Source organism: Pelodiscus sinensis, chromosome 5 (assembly GCF_049634645.1).
Source record: "Pelodiscus sinensis isolate JC-2024 chromosome 5, ASM4963464v1, whole genome shotgun sequence".
NCBI classification, from domain to species: domain Eukaryota; kingdom Metazoa; phylum Chordata; order Testudines; family Trionychidae; genus Pelodiscus; species Pelodiscus sinensis.
The window spans coordinates 32,877,526-32,895,021 of record NC_134715.1 but is presented as its reverse complement, the minus strand read 5'-3'; the positions used below and the strand labels follow the sequence as shown (position 1 = coordinate 32,895,021).

The 17,496-nt window shown below is 39.5% G+C and overlaps 1 protein-coding gene across 2 annotated transcripts in view; it reads right to left on the bottom strand.

Annotated features, from left to right (window-relative positions):
* Positions 1-2,281: 2,281 nt before the first annotated feature.
* Positions 2,282-17,496, bottom strand: part of LOC102457655 (2-hydroxyacylsphingosine 1-beta-galactosyltransferase-like) — an 82,668-nt gene continuing 67,453 nt past the window's right edge. For both annotated transcript variants that reach the window (XM_075929804.1, XM_075929805.1), the window contains exons 4-6: positions 14,515-14,591; positions 7,926-8,145; positions 2,282-3,059 (exon numbers count right to left, since the gene is read on the bottom strand). In XM_075929804.1, coding sequence (XP_075785919.1) covers positions 2,696-3,059; positions 7,926-8,145; positions 14,515-14,591 — 661 coding nt within the window. In that variant the 3' untranslated portion in view covers positions 2,282-2,695. The remainder of the gene's footprint in view (positions 3,060-7,925; positions 8,146-14,514; positions 14,592-17,496) is intronic.

Below are 17,496 nucleotides of genomic sequence, written 5' to 3'. Positions count from 1 at the left end.
AGCAGACTTGCGGAAGTGACTGATCAGAGCAGCTGGGATGCTGTCGGGTTGGTCCCGCAGCGCCACTCAGGTGAGGGGTGGCGCTGCGGGACCAACCCGGCCGCACCCCAGCTACTCTGCCCCGCCGCTTCCCCAAGTCCACCGCTGCCGCTTGCAGCCCCTTGCAGCCCCAGCTGGCCTGTAGCAGGCGGCTGCGCGGGGCTTCCCCCGCCTCCCTGCAAAATGGTGGAGGGTTCGCCCCTCGCCGCGCCGTTCCCCACCCACCCCGCCCCCCAGCCAGATGCAGTGCAGTCCAGCAGACCCATCCCAGGGGTATAAACCCCTTCCCTTTCCCGGCCCAATAGCGTGCGTGGGGCTCACAGGAGCTCCAATTGTTTGGCTGGCTGGAGCACTTTCGGGTTCCAGTTGGTGCCAGACTATCAGCAGTGCCAGACCACTGGATGCCGGACATTTGGAGTTTTACTGTATTTACAAATAAAATTTGCTACACAATGAAAGCTGAGCCCCACTGAATTTCCAGGGAAATAAAAAAATGCAGTAGTTTAATAAAAAACACAAAGTTAAAATCTTTGTCAGTGATGGGCTTTTCACTGTGAGGAAACAGAAGAATGATCACAAAATGCATTTATGTTTGGTGTTTCACATAAATACCATCCCCTTGAGTGTACATAGTGACCAGTACATATGTATTTTAACATACATATATACATTTATATATAAATACATATTGTGTGAGATAGTGCATATACTCAAAACTTGATAAATAAGAATCACTTAAATAAAAATATACTTCCAACAACAGTATTTCTCTATTAAATCCATGTTTATTGCATAAGTTTTATCACAGTGGAGATTAAATTATGCTTAATCATCTGGTCAGTGCTTTTGTACCTTCACTATACCAAAAACAGTAAAAGCAACTCATTCATACACTCAAAATCCTGTTACTGTCCCACCAATCATCGCCTCAATGTGTTCCTTTTCTTGCAATGTACTGATAAGATTGTAAAAAGAGATATCTAATCGGCTTATTTATAACCCATTTTCTTCAAGTATTCAGAGAGCAGTACAAATATCTGTACCATATATTAGAAATAGGTTTGTAATGTTATTTATTGCTATAGAAGAGAGGCTCCTGATGGTATAATAATGAAATATGATGTCACTGTGTATGAAGACAATCTCAGCATTCGGTAATTTTCATAACTCCTCTAGTGTTAGTGAACCAGATAAATGGGCTTCTTTCCTTCCTCTGTCATTAATGGGATTTCAAACTATAAATAAATAAAACATACACTCACAACATGTGTAGTGCAAATTCCAAGTAAACAGAATGACAGGGAAATAAACGCATAGTTGCCAACTTTGGTTTGCAAGACAGCTCTGATTTTATGCCCAGTGTCCTGAATCCCCATTCTCCATTCAAAGGCAGAAAAGATGTATGTCAGCTACAATGATTGGCAAACTGTTGAGGAATAGGACCATAGTGGGAGCAGCAGAGACAATCTCTATGAACTGTTTGGTTTAGTAGGTTAAATGTCATGCTTGGCATCAAACCTCTAAACATACATTGGTTACCAACCCAGAGAATAGTTCCCATCCCATGCTCAGAGACTTTAGTGTTGGCAACTACGTTTAAACAGGGACTGTGTAGTACAGATCAATATAAGGTAATATTTTTTTCCAGATACAACTGTTAAAAGAGAACATCTACAACACTGTGATTTTAAAAAAAACTTAATATAATAATAATAATAATTAGTAGGAAAGACATTCAACTTTTTGGTTAAACAAACCCCAAAGAGTGGTTTTATTCTACATTGCTCAAGGGCCAAACCTTCTGCACTAAGCTCAGTGCCATTTTTTTTCTGAGTTTCATTTATTTTTCTTAATTATGAATCCTACCCACACTGCCATTTTATTCGTTTAATTAAAACTCCCCCACATTTCTTCTAGTGGAATAACTTATTTATGTAGGGAAAGGCAAATAAACCCCCAGAAAACAAAATAAAATTAAAACATACATAAATATAAAATTTACAACTTAGCTTAGATTAATCAAAATCCTTTTCTTTAAAGTAATGGCAAAGAACAGAAAAGTTACGTAGTCTATTGGGGGAAAACTGTAAATACTTTTTCCATTTTTCTTCAATGTTCAGTTTTGAGAAAGTTCTCTTATGGCTGCGTTCTCAATCTGCAACTTAATTGCTGTGTGTCAAACACTGGGAAAGGTGACTTTATTGAAACATCATTCTTAGACAACATGTCAAACCTTTAACAAATATAACACAGAGCTAGCTCTAAAGTTATTTAAATAAAAATAAGAAAATAAAAAGTAAAAGGAAGCCTTTCCTTATTTGGGACACACATATTCATGTTTAAAAACTGGGAAATCATAAATAAGGACATTGAATTACTTGAGCGAATTAAGGCTTCTAAAAATTTCAGTGCCAAAATAACCTCTCTGCATCAGTATTAAGAATAAAATACACTTTACATTTTAGGTTGTGTTTTTTGTTTTGTTTTTAAAGATGTTTCTTAGTTCTATAGAATCTCATCATATAAGATTACATATTGTAGGGGAGTGTTAGAACTGTTTACTGACGTTTTACTTTAAGTAGTTGTTAGACTAAGTTACAGCGATAAAATTCAATTATTGATGTGATTTATTACTACTGCACATGGGGTAATTGGCTCATTTCACCTTTTTTTCATGTTTAATGTGACCATTTCTTCTGTATTTGCCATTTGGTATCCCGTTGTGGTAATGTCCATTAATGGTGCTATGTTCGTCACTTGACCAAAGATGTTTGCTTTGTTTACGGATAAACTTTGTTATCCTGGCAAAAATATAGTAGAATAAGGCAGGACCAAGTAGTACAACAAAGGCAATATCCAGTAAGAAATACTGATGAAAAGAGATAGAGTAAACAGCAGCACGTAGATGCTGTGCTCCGTTGTGTCGGAGGATGTAATTAATCCAATACACTGTCCGATTAACAGGATGGCCGGGTTGGTCTTTGTGAATTTCAGACAGCTTTTGGGCCCGTTGCCTGTAGCTGTGGGAATGAAACAAATAATGCAAAAAATTAAGATTATCTTACTCTCAAATGACAATTTTCCATGTGAAGAGAGAAATGTACTTGAAATTCTTAATACTAAGTGGAGTAGAGTAAAAAGAGAATGACAAAGAACAGTGGTTGGCAGGTGTTTGAGATGCACCATAAGACAAGTGAGTCCTCTTCAATGCAACAGTAAAAATAAATACGGAGAGTAGTGGTACCTACATCGATCTCTATACATAGGTTAAAATGGAGTAAAATTAACTTCATGCAGAGGGCCAGCAGAAGGGTTTAAATGGGATTTCACTGATGCATTACTCTTCTGTTGGCCTTCTACATGCAGTGAATTTCATTAACATTGAAAATTAAACCTAACTTATTAGAGACCTCTCGAGGTCCTCAGGAGGCAGTCTTATAACAAAATAATAGATTACTAGAACTGGAAGGGATCTCTGAAGATCATTAAGAACAGGCCCCTGAACTCACGGCAGGACCCAGTACCATCTAAACCATCCCTGATAGATGTCTATCTAACCTGCTCTTAAATATCTCCAGTGATGAAGATTCCACAACCTCCCTAGGCAATTTATTCCAGTGTTTAACCACCCTGACCGTTAGGAAGTTTTTCCTAATGTCCAACCGAAACTTCCCTGACTGCAATTTAAGCCCCTTGCTTCTTGTCCTGCCATCAGAAGCCAAGGGAAACAATTTTTCCCCTCCTTCTTGTAACATCCTTTTAGATACTTGAAAACCATTATCATGTCCCTTCACCATCTTCTCTTTTCTAAACTAAACAGTCTCAGTTCTTTCAGTCTTCCCTCATAGCTCAGGTTTTTTAGACCTTTAATAATTTTTGTTGCTATTCTCTGAATCTTCACCAATTTCTCCACATTTTTTTTTGAAATATGGTGCTCAGAACTAGACCCAATACTCCAACTGAGGCCTAATTAATGCAGAGTACAGCGGAAGAATTACTTCTCGTGTCTTGCTCACAATACTCCTGTTAATGCATTCCAGAATCATGTTTGCTTTTTTTGCAACAGTGTCACACTGTTGACTCATATTTAGCTTGTGGTCCTTATGAACCCTCAACCCTTTCTGCAGTACTTCTTCCTAGACTGCCGCTTCCCATTCTGCCACTGTGAAACTGACTGTTCCTTCCTAAGTGAAGTACTCTGCATTTGTCCTTATTAAACTTCATCGTATTTACCTCAGACCATTTCTCTAGTTTGTCCAGGTCATTTTGTATTATGACCCTATCCTCCAAAACACTTGCAATCCCTCCCAGTTTAGTAACATCTCTAAACTTAATAATCGTACTCTCTATACTATCATCTAAATCATTGATGGAGGTATTGAACAGAACTGGTCTGAAAACAGATCCCCGCAGAACCCCACTTGTTATGCCCTTCCAGCATGACTGTGATCCATTAATAACTACTCTCTGAAAATGGCTATCCAGACAGTAATGCACCCACCTTATAGTAGCCCCATGTTGGTTGTATTTGCCTACTTTATTGATAAGAAGGTCATGTGAGACCATATGAAATGCTTTATTAAAGTCTAGGTATACCAATTCTACTGCTTCTCCCTTATCCACAAGACTTGTTATCCTATCCAAGAAAGCTTTCAGATTGTTTTGGCATGGTTTGTTCTTTACAAATCCATGCTGGCTGTTTCCTAACATCTTATTATCTTTCAGATGTTTGAAGATGAATTCCTTAATTATTTGCTCCATTATCTTCCCTGGCACAGAAGTTAAACTGACTGGTCTGTAATTTCCTGGGTTGTTCTCATTTCCTTTTTTTACAGATGGGCACTATATTTGCCATTTTCCAGCCTTCTGGAATCTCTCCCAACTTCCATGACTTCTCAAAGATGATAGCTAAAGATGATAGCTCAGAAAGCTCCTGTATCCGCTCCTAAAATACTCTCCAGGCTCTGGTGACTTGAAGACATCCAACTTTTCTAAGTAATTTATAACTTGTTCTTTTTAAATGTTAACTTCTAAACCTACACCATTTCCACTAGCATTCGCTATGTTAGGCATATTGTCACCATCAATCTTTTTGGTGAAAACCAAAACAAAGAAATCATTAAGCACCTCTGCCATTTCCAAGTTTCTTATTATTGTTTGTCCCTCTTCACTGAGCAATGGGCCTACTCTGTCCTTGGTCTCCCCTCTTGCTTCTAATATATTTGTAGAATGTTTTCTTCTTACCTCTTCTAGCTAGATTGAGCCCAGTTTGGGCCTTTGTCTTTCTAAACTTGCCCCTGCATACTTGTGTTACTTGCTTATATTCCTCCTTTGTAATTTAACCTAGTTTCCACCTTTTATAGATTCCTTTTTGATTTTTAGATCATGTAAGATCTCCTGGTTAAGCCAAGGTGGTCTCTTGCCATACTCTCTATCTTTCCTACAGGGTGGAATAATTTGCTTTTGGTCCCTTAATAATGTCCCTTTCAAAAATAGCCAACTGTCTTCAGTTGTTTTTCCGGACACAGACTGTCCAACATGTTCATTTATACTCCTGTCCAATGAAATATGGAAAATAATGTTAGCAGTTATTAGAGAACGTCAGAATAAAGTGATATGCCATGTCACTAATATAGTCTGCCTAGTTTTTACACTGTTTTAACCTAGATTTTTCAGGTGGAGGATGCATTTATTAATTGATTTTTATGACCAGAATACCCTGCTCATGGGGACTCTTTCTCAAGGGCAAACAGATTACTAAAGAGAAATTCCTCTCCTCACATCAGATAATTGTACAGTGGAAGGCTGGCGTAACAAGTGTTCTCGAGATTTTCTTTGCAACTTTCTACTTGGATATTTTTTCCTTCATTAAAATCCTAGGCCTTCTATTGCATTTACTCAGCATTATCCTGCCCAAAGACAATAAAAATATGACCTACAACTTCTAACCCTATCAACTTGATAGGCTGTGTCCCCATTGTACTCCAAAGCTCCTACAGTATAATGCATTAGAGAAATAGTTTGAACATTGACCTCTTTTAGATAAAGTCTGTGTGATAAAAATGATAATCTAGATTTGGAATAAGGTTCTGACACATGAACATTCTTCCTCTTGTGGAACATGGGGTATTTAGCAGTACGCTAATCACTGGGTATAGCAGTTGGTTTTCTCACATTAGCTACAGTGTGAACTTGGGTACACTCCCTGAGAATGTGAGCTATCACCAGTGGCAATAGTCTTGATGACAGCATGAATCTGTCACTATAACAAGACTAAGTGTAATCTCTCATGAAATCATCTGCAATATGCCTATGTGTTTGTCTATTTGTTCAAGAACTCCTCCTAAATAGTAAGAACTACAACCACCATGTTCGGTACACAGCTTCTTCTGAATATAACTTAAAGCAAGGTAAGGGTTTGGTTGTGTCAGGAAAATGGGATGTGCCTGGAATGGGATTGCTTCTCAGAAAACCTTAGAGAAAAGAGACAGAATCACCAAACAGGTGAAAGGGGCTGGCTGCCGCTCCAGGATTGTCCTAGTCCCTAGCCTTCCCCCCCTCCCCCAACCCCCACTCCGAGCCCTTTAGGAATGAAGCTCCCTCTTCAATTGGTGGTAGTTCCCCTTTGTCAGGAAGTGAGGGGAAAGGGCACAGTTTGCTGCATCCTCACTCTGGCTGGGGAGCACAGGGGGCAAATGAACTTGGACTTGCCCCAGCAAGGGGACATACATCCCTCCCTTGACTGTGCCCACTGGAGTTATAGTGGCAATGGAGACGAGCTTCTCACATGGCACTAAGATGCTGCAGTGGCAGAGGGCTGGGATCGTCCTCTCTTACCAGGGCAGCCTGCACACAGAACCCCTCGTGTACAGCCCCACTCCAGAGCAACAATTTAAATATAACATGTAAATTTTGATTTTATTTAAAAAAAACCAAATTAATTAAGCTAAGGACTTGAGAAATGCCAGATGAGTCTTCTACTAAGCTCTAAAGTTTGTTTTATTTTTAAATGAAGGTGTTGGAGTTTTTTTTTTTTTAACATAATACTGTATTTGTACATTCATCTTGCATGATAAAGAGACTGCACTGCAGTACTTGCAATGGGGAATTGAAAACTATTTTTTCTTTTTGGATCTTTTTTATAGAGCAAATATTTGTAATAAAAATGAATATAAAATGAGCAAGGTACATTTGCATAGTGTTGTACCACAAATCAATATATTTGAAAATCTAGAAAATATCCGCAAATATTGAAATAAATGGTATTCTATTATAATTTAACACCACAATTAATTGCATAATTAATCACAAATAATTTTTAATCATGTGATTAATCATGATTCATTTTTTTAAATCATTTTACATCCCTAATAATATATTATTTGATTTCTCCAATTTCCTTTCTGAAAGCCCAGAGACGGTGTAACTTTTTCTATCCTGCTGTAGGTTTGGTTGAACCCCAGATATAAATGTCTCTAAAATCTGGAAAAGAATAACTCTACTTTCCTCTTTGTTTGGGAAGCCATCAGAACCCTCTGACAGATTCTACAATAATGATAAATCATTGTAGGTGTGAACTGATGATAATCCCATTCCCCTGCCTGGCAGAGATTCTGAATCTGGTGTCTTAGCTCAAACAATATAAAAGGTCAATCAAGGTTAATTCCTTCTGTGCACAAGACACAGAGTAGTCTTTGGCTGCCCCAACAATGCTCTTCATGCCACTCTGATTGTTTACAGTATACCACTATGATGGTATTGGACAATCAGGCAGCAGTTGTGTACAGGAATCTCCATTTGTATAAATATTTGTGTAGACAAATCTTAATTTACATGAAGATTTAACCCATAATGACAATTTGGGGGGGGAAACAACATCTCCTTACCTGGGATCATTAATGACTTTCACCAGTGCTCCATAAAGTTCATCTGCAGTAATTGTTTTCCAGTTTAATAATATTCCCATGCCTTTGGCCTGCACTCGGGTCATAGTATCATAATGGTCTCCAAAGAGAGGAATTCCCACCACAGGTACTCCATGGTACATGGTTTCAAAAATACTGTTCAAACCACCATGGCTAAGGAAGGCTTTAATGTTAGCATGACCTACAGAGATGAGTGAAGTAAAAGAAAATGCTTTACAAACATGGATTATATGTACGATAAAATTACTAAAATTAGGGATAAAAAGCTCAACTGCCCCATTCAGCAACTTCTGCTAAACAAGTATTATTTGAATATTTTACTGTTTTAAGCTCTTTCTTAGTTCATGGGTGAATATGTTAAACAAAACCCAGGTCTCCGTTGGATGCCTCTCTCTGTCAAGTTAATATATTACTATTATCAATATCCTTTGTTTTCAAGCCTCTGTTTTTGTCCAAACCAATTTTAAAGATTCCTTTTTCAAAGATTTTGTGATGCACAGTATAAAATAGTTCACTAAATCTGAGTATCAAGTTTCTAAGTCTTCAGGAAAGTACACACAATTGCCTGAAGTTATGTAAATACCTTCTTCAATTTAGGCCACAGAAATTTTGCAATCCATATTTTCTCATTCCTTACAGTTCAATATGCAAAATGGAGTATATTCAGCAAAATGAAAACCTTATTTTACACACACGGTTTAAAAAATTAATATAAATTGTAAGTTGATACTGAGAGATTCCGACTAGTTCTATTCTAGGGGTGTGTCTAGACTGCATCCCTCTGTTGCCAGAGGGATGTAAATTAGACATACCAAATTTTCTAATGAAGCAGGGATTTAAATATCCCGCGCTTCATTATAATAAAAATGGCCACCGCTTACCAGCAAAAAGCAGCTGTCTAGACGGGGATTGGTCGACAAGGAAAGGCTTTTCCGACCGATCCTGTATACCTCGTTGCACGAGGCATAAGGGATCAGTGGGAAAAGGCTTTCCTTATCGACCAATTCCTGTCTAGACTGCCGCTTTTTGCCGGCAAAGTGCCACGTCAGCAAAAAGCAGCAGCCATTTTTATTCTAGTGAAGAGCAGGATATTTAAATCCCCACTTCATTAGCAATTTTGGTATGTCTAATTTACATCCCTCTGGAGAAAGAGGGTATGTCTACACTACCCTCCTAGTTCGAACTAGGAGGGTACTGTAGGCATACCGCACTTGCAAATGAAGCCCGGAATTTGAATTTCCCGGGCTTCATTTGCATAAGCGGGGCGCCAACATTTTTAAATCCCCGCTGGTTCGAACCCCATGCAGTGCGGCTACACGGGGCACGAACTAAGTAGTTCGAACTAGGCTTCCTAGTTCGAACTACCGTTACTCCTCATTTCCTCAGATTTCTGTTTAGAATGGAGAGTAGTACAGAGGGGTTCCAGGTTACTGGAAAAGATGAAGGAATGACCGCACCACAATCAAAGTGGGGGTAGGGTTTGTCTGGGTTTGGTGAAGGACTATGACTCTGCTTTATGGCCGGAAGAAGGTTGGAAAGAGGTCAAAGACGTCTGCAAAGAGGTGGACAGTAGTCAGCTTTGTGGCACTGAATCACCCGCCCAGGAATGTGAGGTCCAAAAAGTGCAAGCCCTGGTTGAGGGGAAGCCTCTTTGTCCTATGCAACAAGTGTGACAATATGGCAGTGGTACAGGTTAGCAATCGCCTAAACTTCCAGATCACACAGGGTTATGAAGTTGGTTGGGGGCATTTGTTTTACAATATTTAACCTTCAACATCTGTTTTTCTTCTAAGTATGGAATGCATAATGGAATAGCAGTCACCTGGTCTCATTTCCATTTTGACAGATTTCATGAGCTCGCACTAGGGCCTAGCAGGAAATCCGAGGAGCTGCCGCTGACTCCCTGGAACCTTGGAATAGGATGTGGTTAGTGGAATGGAGAGGTTTGGCTCCAGGAACACAAATTAGTTATTTTGTTTTCTCTTAATGAGTTCTGTCTGCTCAAGAATACAGAGTGCAAGTCACCAATACAGCTCACTGTGAAGGTAGATGGTTGTGATCCCTGGTCAAAGACAATGAAGTGGCTGACGTCCCTTAATGATCTTGAAAGAGACAATGAGTTCTTTTCCCCGAAAGAACCCTTCAGCAAACTGGGTCACTAAGCAAGAGGCCATTGGGAGATGTTTGGGAAGAAGCCAACAAAATTGCTGGTGCCTCCTTGTGGCAGCATCCAGTGCAAGTACTCCATAGGAAGGCATCCAGGGATCAGATAAATGGCCTGGTAAAGGTGCTGGATAAAGGAACAAAATGAGTGAGGGGTATTAGGAACTCCCATGTTTGGTATAGAAGGGAGCCAACTCCCCACTCTCATAGCCCACCTAAGCCCTCCTATAAAGGTGGTGGATAGTAAGGTTCAAGCCATGAGTTGGCTGGGGAACTTAGATTGAAATGAAGTGAGGCTGATGGAAGCCCCAGATAACTATTTGAATAAACATGGATTTACATGTACTGTACACTTAATCTGCCATGTAGTCCGAGACATCTATATAATAACACTGAGGTCTGATTAAAATCCATATCAAGTGTCTCCTGTCCTTTTTTATATCCAGACAATGTTAAGATTGAACTGGAGCATCCTATTTAGCCTGGTGTTTATTTTTGACTAAATACAACATCAATTTAATAAGGGGCAGAAGCTGACGGCATATTTTAATGGTAGTAATCAACAACAGTCAGTTAAAAGTAAACTTAGCATTATAAATGAACCAAGCAAAAAACACTCATCCCCAAGAATTCATTAAAATAATAGGAGCCTTTAGTTACAGTATAATTATCTTTCTTTGGGGTAAAATGGTCTGATTGTAAAAGTAACAATACATCATAGCATGTGCGAGAGCGCGCGTGCACACACACACACACACACACACACACTTATTTACTTTTTAATAAATTACTTTGTACAATGACTCAGACTGCCATTGATTTGCAAACAACTTGTAAGTAACCTAGAAACAACCATGAGCTTTGATTGGGTTCTAAGCTCAACAGTGTTTTCATACACTTTGACCCAAAAGGGGAAAAGCTCCTGGGAATATATAAGTATTAAATATTCTTTAAAAAACCTTATTATGTCTGAAATATAGTTATTTGACTTCCTATTTCTCAGGTGCTAACTCAGCTCTGGCTTAATATGCTGATAAATAAGTGGATAAAAATTGTTAGCAATTTGTAATTCACATTCTAAACCTGATAATTTTTCTGTAGGAACAAGCAACACAAATACAAATATTTTGCTACTTATGCACATTTCTCGGGTTTGAGTGAATTGTGTGCATCTGTGAGTTTCTGGAATTTCACTGTAAACATGAACAAAAGCTACATATTTGAAGTGTTTGCTAATAAAGCAAATATCGTATAGTATTCAACTTACTAATAGTTACAGGAAAGTAGGGCTGCTGATGGGAGGAGGGACCAGAGATTTTAAAAGTGTCGCCGCCACTACCATTGTAGCAGCAACGGCTGGAGCCCTGGATTCTTTAAATAGATGCCCAAGTCCCACATGGCACGATCCGGGCAACACTGACGGCTGGCAGGGGGAGGCATAATATGGTCTGGATGACACATAGGTCTGGCTGCCCCTTACCTCGCCCCTTACACCTGAGCCTCTTTCCATAAATTGCCGAGGGCCTGGAAAAGTCTGTGTCCGCCCTGCAGGTCAACAGTGTTCCAAGGTAGCATGATTCTAGCAAATTTCTACATAAGCGACTTTCTCCTTGTACATTGTAAAAGCAATGCAAGCATGAGATAATATTTTTTAAAGTTTCTTTCTTACCAGAACCAACCACTAGGGAAGAAAATAGAGATGAGAAAGGAGAGGAAAGGATAGCGATCTCATAGACTCAGCAACTCTGACCAAGACTGAAGTAGACTCCCCTGGGGCTCTTCTTTCATCCCAGGAATTTGTGTCTTCATTATTTTACATGTATATGGAGCAGACAGATCACAAATTTCTCCTCACACAGATGTGGCCTGATCTACAATCCATTAAAGTCCGTAAAAAAAACCCTCCTATGCACTTCAAGTGCTTTTGTCCAGGCTTATGTTCTGTTGGACTGATAAAGGGATTTCTACTGAACTGAAAGAAATAAAACATGTAACATGTTATAAGCTCTTTGGAGCCAAGAACATGTTTTTGGTTTTGTGCCTATAGAGCCCAACACAGGGGAGCCAGATCTCTAGTCACTACCATACTACAAATAATAAATGCATAAATAAATAAAATAATAATGTATTGTTTTACATTATATCTGACAGAGGGAAGAAAGTAAACAACCACTGCAGATACACCTGACTTAGGCTTTGCCTACACCGGTGAGTTACAGCATGGTAAATCAGCTCCCAGCACTGTAACTCCTGAGGTAAGGCACTTAGTGCACACTAACTCCATTGCTGCTGCATTCTAGCTAAACCACCTCAATGAGAAGTGTAGAGCTTTCTGTGCAACGGCTACAGTACTGAAGTGCCAGTGTGGACACATCATTTGCTGCATTGTAACTGGCCTCCAGAAATGTCCCATAATCCCTCCAGTGACCATTCTGCTCATTATTTGAAGTTTACTGCCTCACTGCAGGAATGCGCATATCCCTTTTCAAAGCTTCATTTTGGACAGCTTGCATGCTGTGCTGATCTGCTCTGGGATGCAGCAAACCATTCATGTGGAATGCTCATGCCGTTCATCAGAGAGGTAGGTGTTTGTGTTTGAGTGAGAAAAAGTGACACGGGTTTGTTGTACAAAGAGCCAAGGAGGTGTGGGACGGCAGGCAATGTCAGGGTTCTCCTCTCTCCCTGCTTCAGGAGGGTTGTTTCCTGCCGCTGACCAAACTTACAAGACCGCATGCTGACGTCCCCCAAAACACAGTATGTCCCCCCCACACACACACGGACATACACACACAACATTCCCTCTCCTCCCACATTTCAGCTGAACAGCTGCCATCAGTGTAATAGGATGACCATGGAGCAATGATGCTTGCTGCCTGCACTATGTGGCATTGCAAACTGCCAAATCCTTCCCAAAGCACCCTGCAGCCAGGTGCACAGTGGGATAGTTACCACAATGCACTGTTGTCTGTGGTATAAGAAGACATGCTAATGTGGATGCACTCCACCATGACAAGGAGCACAGTGTGGACACACAGCAGTGATTTTCCTGCAGCACTCTGTGAGCAACGCTGTAATTGCTGTTGTATACATCTGTCAGTGTACACATACCCTTAGTATATCCCTTGTGCTTGTTCAATCAAAAACCAATGTGTTCAACTATTATGAAAACCAAATGATGATAATAATCACTGTACTTAGCCCTTTATATACTCAAAGAATTGTACACACATTAACTAATCAATTACCTCTGTACTGATGGGGAAACTAAGGAAAAATAGCAGAACACGCCTGTTGTAATATTCTGAAAAAGTTTTCCTTCAGATTTTAACCACTGAAATCAATTAGGTATTAGTTTGTAGTAAATTATTAGCATAAGATGTCATCCAGAGAAACAGCATACAGTAATTCCTCATTTAACACGTGCCCGCTTAACATGTTTTCACGACAGCATGTTGTTTTTTTTAGGGAACATTTTTTTAATTAAACGATCGTCCCCAGAATAACATGATTTCCCCAGCCGGCCCGTTGCTGGTGGCTGTGTGGGGCTTCCCCGGCCTCCCTGTAAAACAGCGGAGGGTTCGCCGCTCACCACGCCATTCCCCGCTGACTCCGTCTCGCCGGACGCCTTGCCCCCTCTCCTCTGCCTCCACTTGCAGGCCCTCCCTCACCGGACGCAGTGCGGGTCCCGGCAGACCCGTGACAGAGCCATACTCTCAAGCCATACTCCCAAACCAATCCCCCTCCCCTCTCCTCCTCTTCCCCAGAGCCAAACACCTCTCCTCCCTGCTGTAACCCAGTCCCCTTTCTCCCCCAACCTTATGTCCCAGTCCCAACAGACACCACCGCTTGAAACGCAACCCCCACCTTTTCCACTATTTTCAATGGGAAAATTGACCCTGCATAACACGTTTTCACTTAACATGATCATTTTCTGAAACATATCTATAGTGTTAAATGAGGAATTACTGTACTTAAATTTTCAAATTTTAACAATTAGGGATTTTGTTTAAATTCTTCCAGCCAAAAAACAAGCATGTAAAACAATGACAAAAATCCCTTAACATTGTGAATCACCATGGACAATTTACAGCTAGAATGGACATTTTTATAAAAAACCGAAAATGGAAATCTGTTTGTTATTCCCCTTCAGTTATATTCTCAATACATGACATACTGCACTTTTACAGGGAGGCAGGATTATTAATTTACTTTGCATTCAGAACATAAAAAATGGTTGGTTTAATTACCTTAAATTCATTCTGAATGCTACATTCTTGCAGCACTATTTCTGATAGAGAAGTTTTGCTTTAAATTCACAAATGTTACGTCACTGTCAACTCCACAAACCTTGATAAAAAAACAGGCTTTCACAACATTGTACACTCACCAAGAAGGTCATTTTGTGGTAACCATTCTCTGAGTTTTGTGTTGTTACCTAAATTCTTTGGCTGGCTTCCTGAAAACCTAAAATGCACAGAATACAGTCATCTTTCAAAATAAATTCTCAAAAGCTCTGAAATTGAGATGTAAAACACACAATCAAACCAAATTATCTCTCGATGTTAAAAACAGTCACATGGGGAAAGGGTCTATTTATGTTCCAGTACATGAAACTGGAGTTGTATTAGCAGGTCAGACAGTTCAGATGCTACAAAATAATTGATAAACTACAAAGTAATTTCAGTTATTTAGTTTTCCTGCACTGTGGCTGCCAGATGAGCATATTGTCTGATTTGTACAATGGCACTATAGGTTTTTATTTACTAGCCAAATAATCCCTATGTGTGAGATAATATGAGACTGAAACATTACCATTTATATCAATATTGGCTCAGTTAAACAACTACAACAAATCTTGCACAAAGTGTGCCATGTATGGTGTGAATGGGAAAGTTATAATTTGTTAAATATGATTATCCTGTTTAAATCCATGTATCATCTCTGTGTCTGAAGTTATGAATATTAGCTATAGCTCTATATCCAAAATGTGTTTGTTCATGGGAGAACACCCACCAAGAAAAATCTACATTGAAACCAGAAAGCTTTCTATGGACTGGCATTCAAAGGCAATTGACTCTCACAAGGGGCACAGAAGAAGCTCGCTCAACTCTCCTGAAAATCAGTTCCCTTCCTCGAGTGCCTAAAACTCCTGTTTTCAAAAATACTAGTTATTCCACCTCAACAGGGAAGAATACAATCTTAGGATGTTAAATATCAGTTAATTGAATAGTCACTTAACCTCATGAATTCTTATCGGTTAGTCGACTATTCTATAGTCCCTGGGCAGCCCCTATCCGGGGGGAGGGGTCTGAGCTCCAGGATCCGGCACGAGCCAGAACTGAGCCAGGCTGCCTGCCCACCAGGCTCCTAATACACTTTGGCTGTGTCTAGACTGTCCAGTTTTTCCGGAAAATCAGCCGCTTTTCTGGAAAAACTTGCCAGCTACATAGACATTATTGCTGTGTCTAGACTGGCAAGTTTTTCCGCAAAAGCATTTGCCAGCTGTCTACACTGGCCGCTTGAATTTCTGCAAAAGCACTGACTTCCTACTGTAAGAAATCAGTGCTTCTTGTGGAAATACCATTCCGCTCCCGTTCAGGCAAAAGACCCTTTTGTGCAAAGCTTTTGTGCAAAAGGGCCAGTGTACACAGCTCAGATTTGTTTTCTGCAAAAAAGCCCCGATCGCGAAAATGGTGATCGGGGTTTTTTTGCGGAAAAGCGCGTCTAGATTGCCACGGATGCTTTTCCGCAAAAAAGTGCTATTGCGGAAAAGCGTCCGTGCCAATCTAGACACTCTGTTCCGAAAATGCTTTTAACGGAAAACTTTTCCGTTAAAAGCATTTCCGGAAAATCATGCAAATCTAGACGAAGCCTTTAAGTGCAGAGCCACAGCAGGGGTAGGTCCAGGACCCAGTGCAAGCTAGGACTGAACTGGGCTGCTGGCCAGCCTGCTAAAAAATTTACTGACAAGGGGTGGGCCGGAAATGCATGTAGTCTATAGCATCAACCTAGAAGCTTTTGCTTATCAGTTAATTGATTAATCAACTATACTATTACATCCCTAATATAATCATCATGGTGACAACGCTAATATAATCTAGTAGTCAAGATGGGAAGTGAAGACCATGACAAACAAGAAAACAGTAAATAATCATTTCTTTGTCACCATCCCACAAAAGAAAAAAAAATTACTGGACACATGCCCTTGTAATATTGCACCAAAAGTCATTTAGCAGAGAACAGCTTGTAAATAGAGTTGGTCAGAAAAATATTTTTCCCTGCAAAAATGTGGATGAAAAATAGTAGCAAAATCATTGTGTAGATCTTTTCAACTGAAGATTTCATTTTTTAAAAAAAAATTAAAACTAAAAGAATTTCATCTTCTAGTGAAAACTAAATATTTGCCATGGAAGGCAGGCTCCTTACACACACACACACACACACACACACACACACACACACACACACACACACACACGAGTTTTGTTGTAAAGCCAGTTTTCACACACACACACACACACACACACACACACGAGTTTTGTTGTAAAGCCAGTTTTCTGTTGAAAAACAGTTCTGACAAAGTTTTCTATCATCTCTACTTGCAAAGCTTGTGGAAGGATAATGGTAATACCCAGTAAATAGATTTTAAAATTTTCCAGTTTGAGGTCCCAGTCCTTTCTCCAGCAGAGGAAACCTTGTCCTTAATGAAAAGACAACATTCCTATTTGCAAACACTTTAATCAACCATATTCACGCTAATCTATACAGCTGTAAAACCATAATTGAGTAATTATATCCAGACCACCAAAAATTCCCCCTCGTTCATTTCCTGTCATAGATTATTGCAGTGTTAAGCTGTCATAGTTTACTCCAGGACCCGGTACATTTCTTTGCCAGGATAGGATTCCAATTGGTAAAGCATTTAATCTATCTTATTTTTCTCTGAATGGTACTATATAAATGTTAGTCGTTTTTATTACAGACTCATCTGACTCTTGAAAATATCCAGCAAAAGCTTGTATTTGGTTTTAAATGTTTTAATATATAAAAACTGTATCCAGCATTAATGTATCTAAAATAAAATTCCCAGGAAAGAGCAACTAAACCAAAAGCAACAGTTTGTTATTATGATGTCATTCCCATTTTCTAATATGTCTTTAAATAGCAACAATGTTTAAAAGACCCACATGTAATTAATATCATCACAAAGTACCTCATATTTCTTTCTGGCTTACATTTCAGTGCTTGAATATAACCTGAATTGCACTCGGCTAGAAGACTATATGGACAATGTTGTAAATCCAGCATCTGTGAAAAAGTGCAGGGAAGGAGTCTAAAAAAGGGCAACAAATATTACCTTTCATGAAAT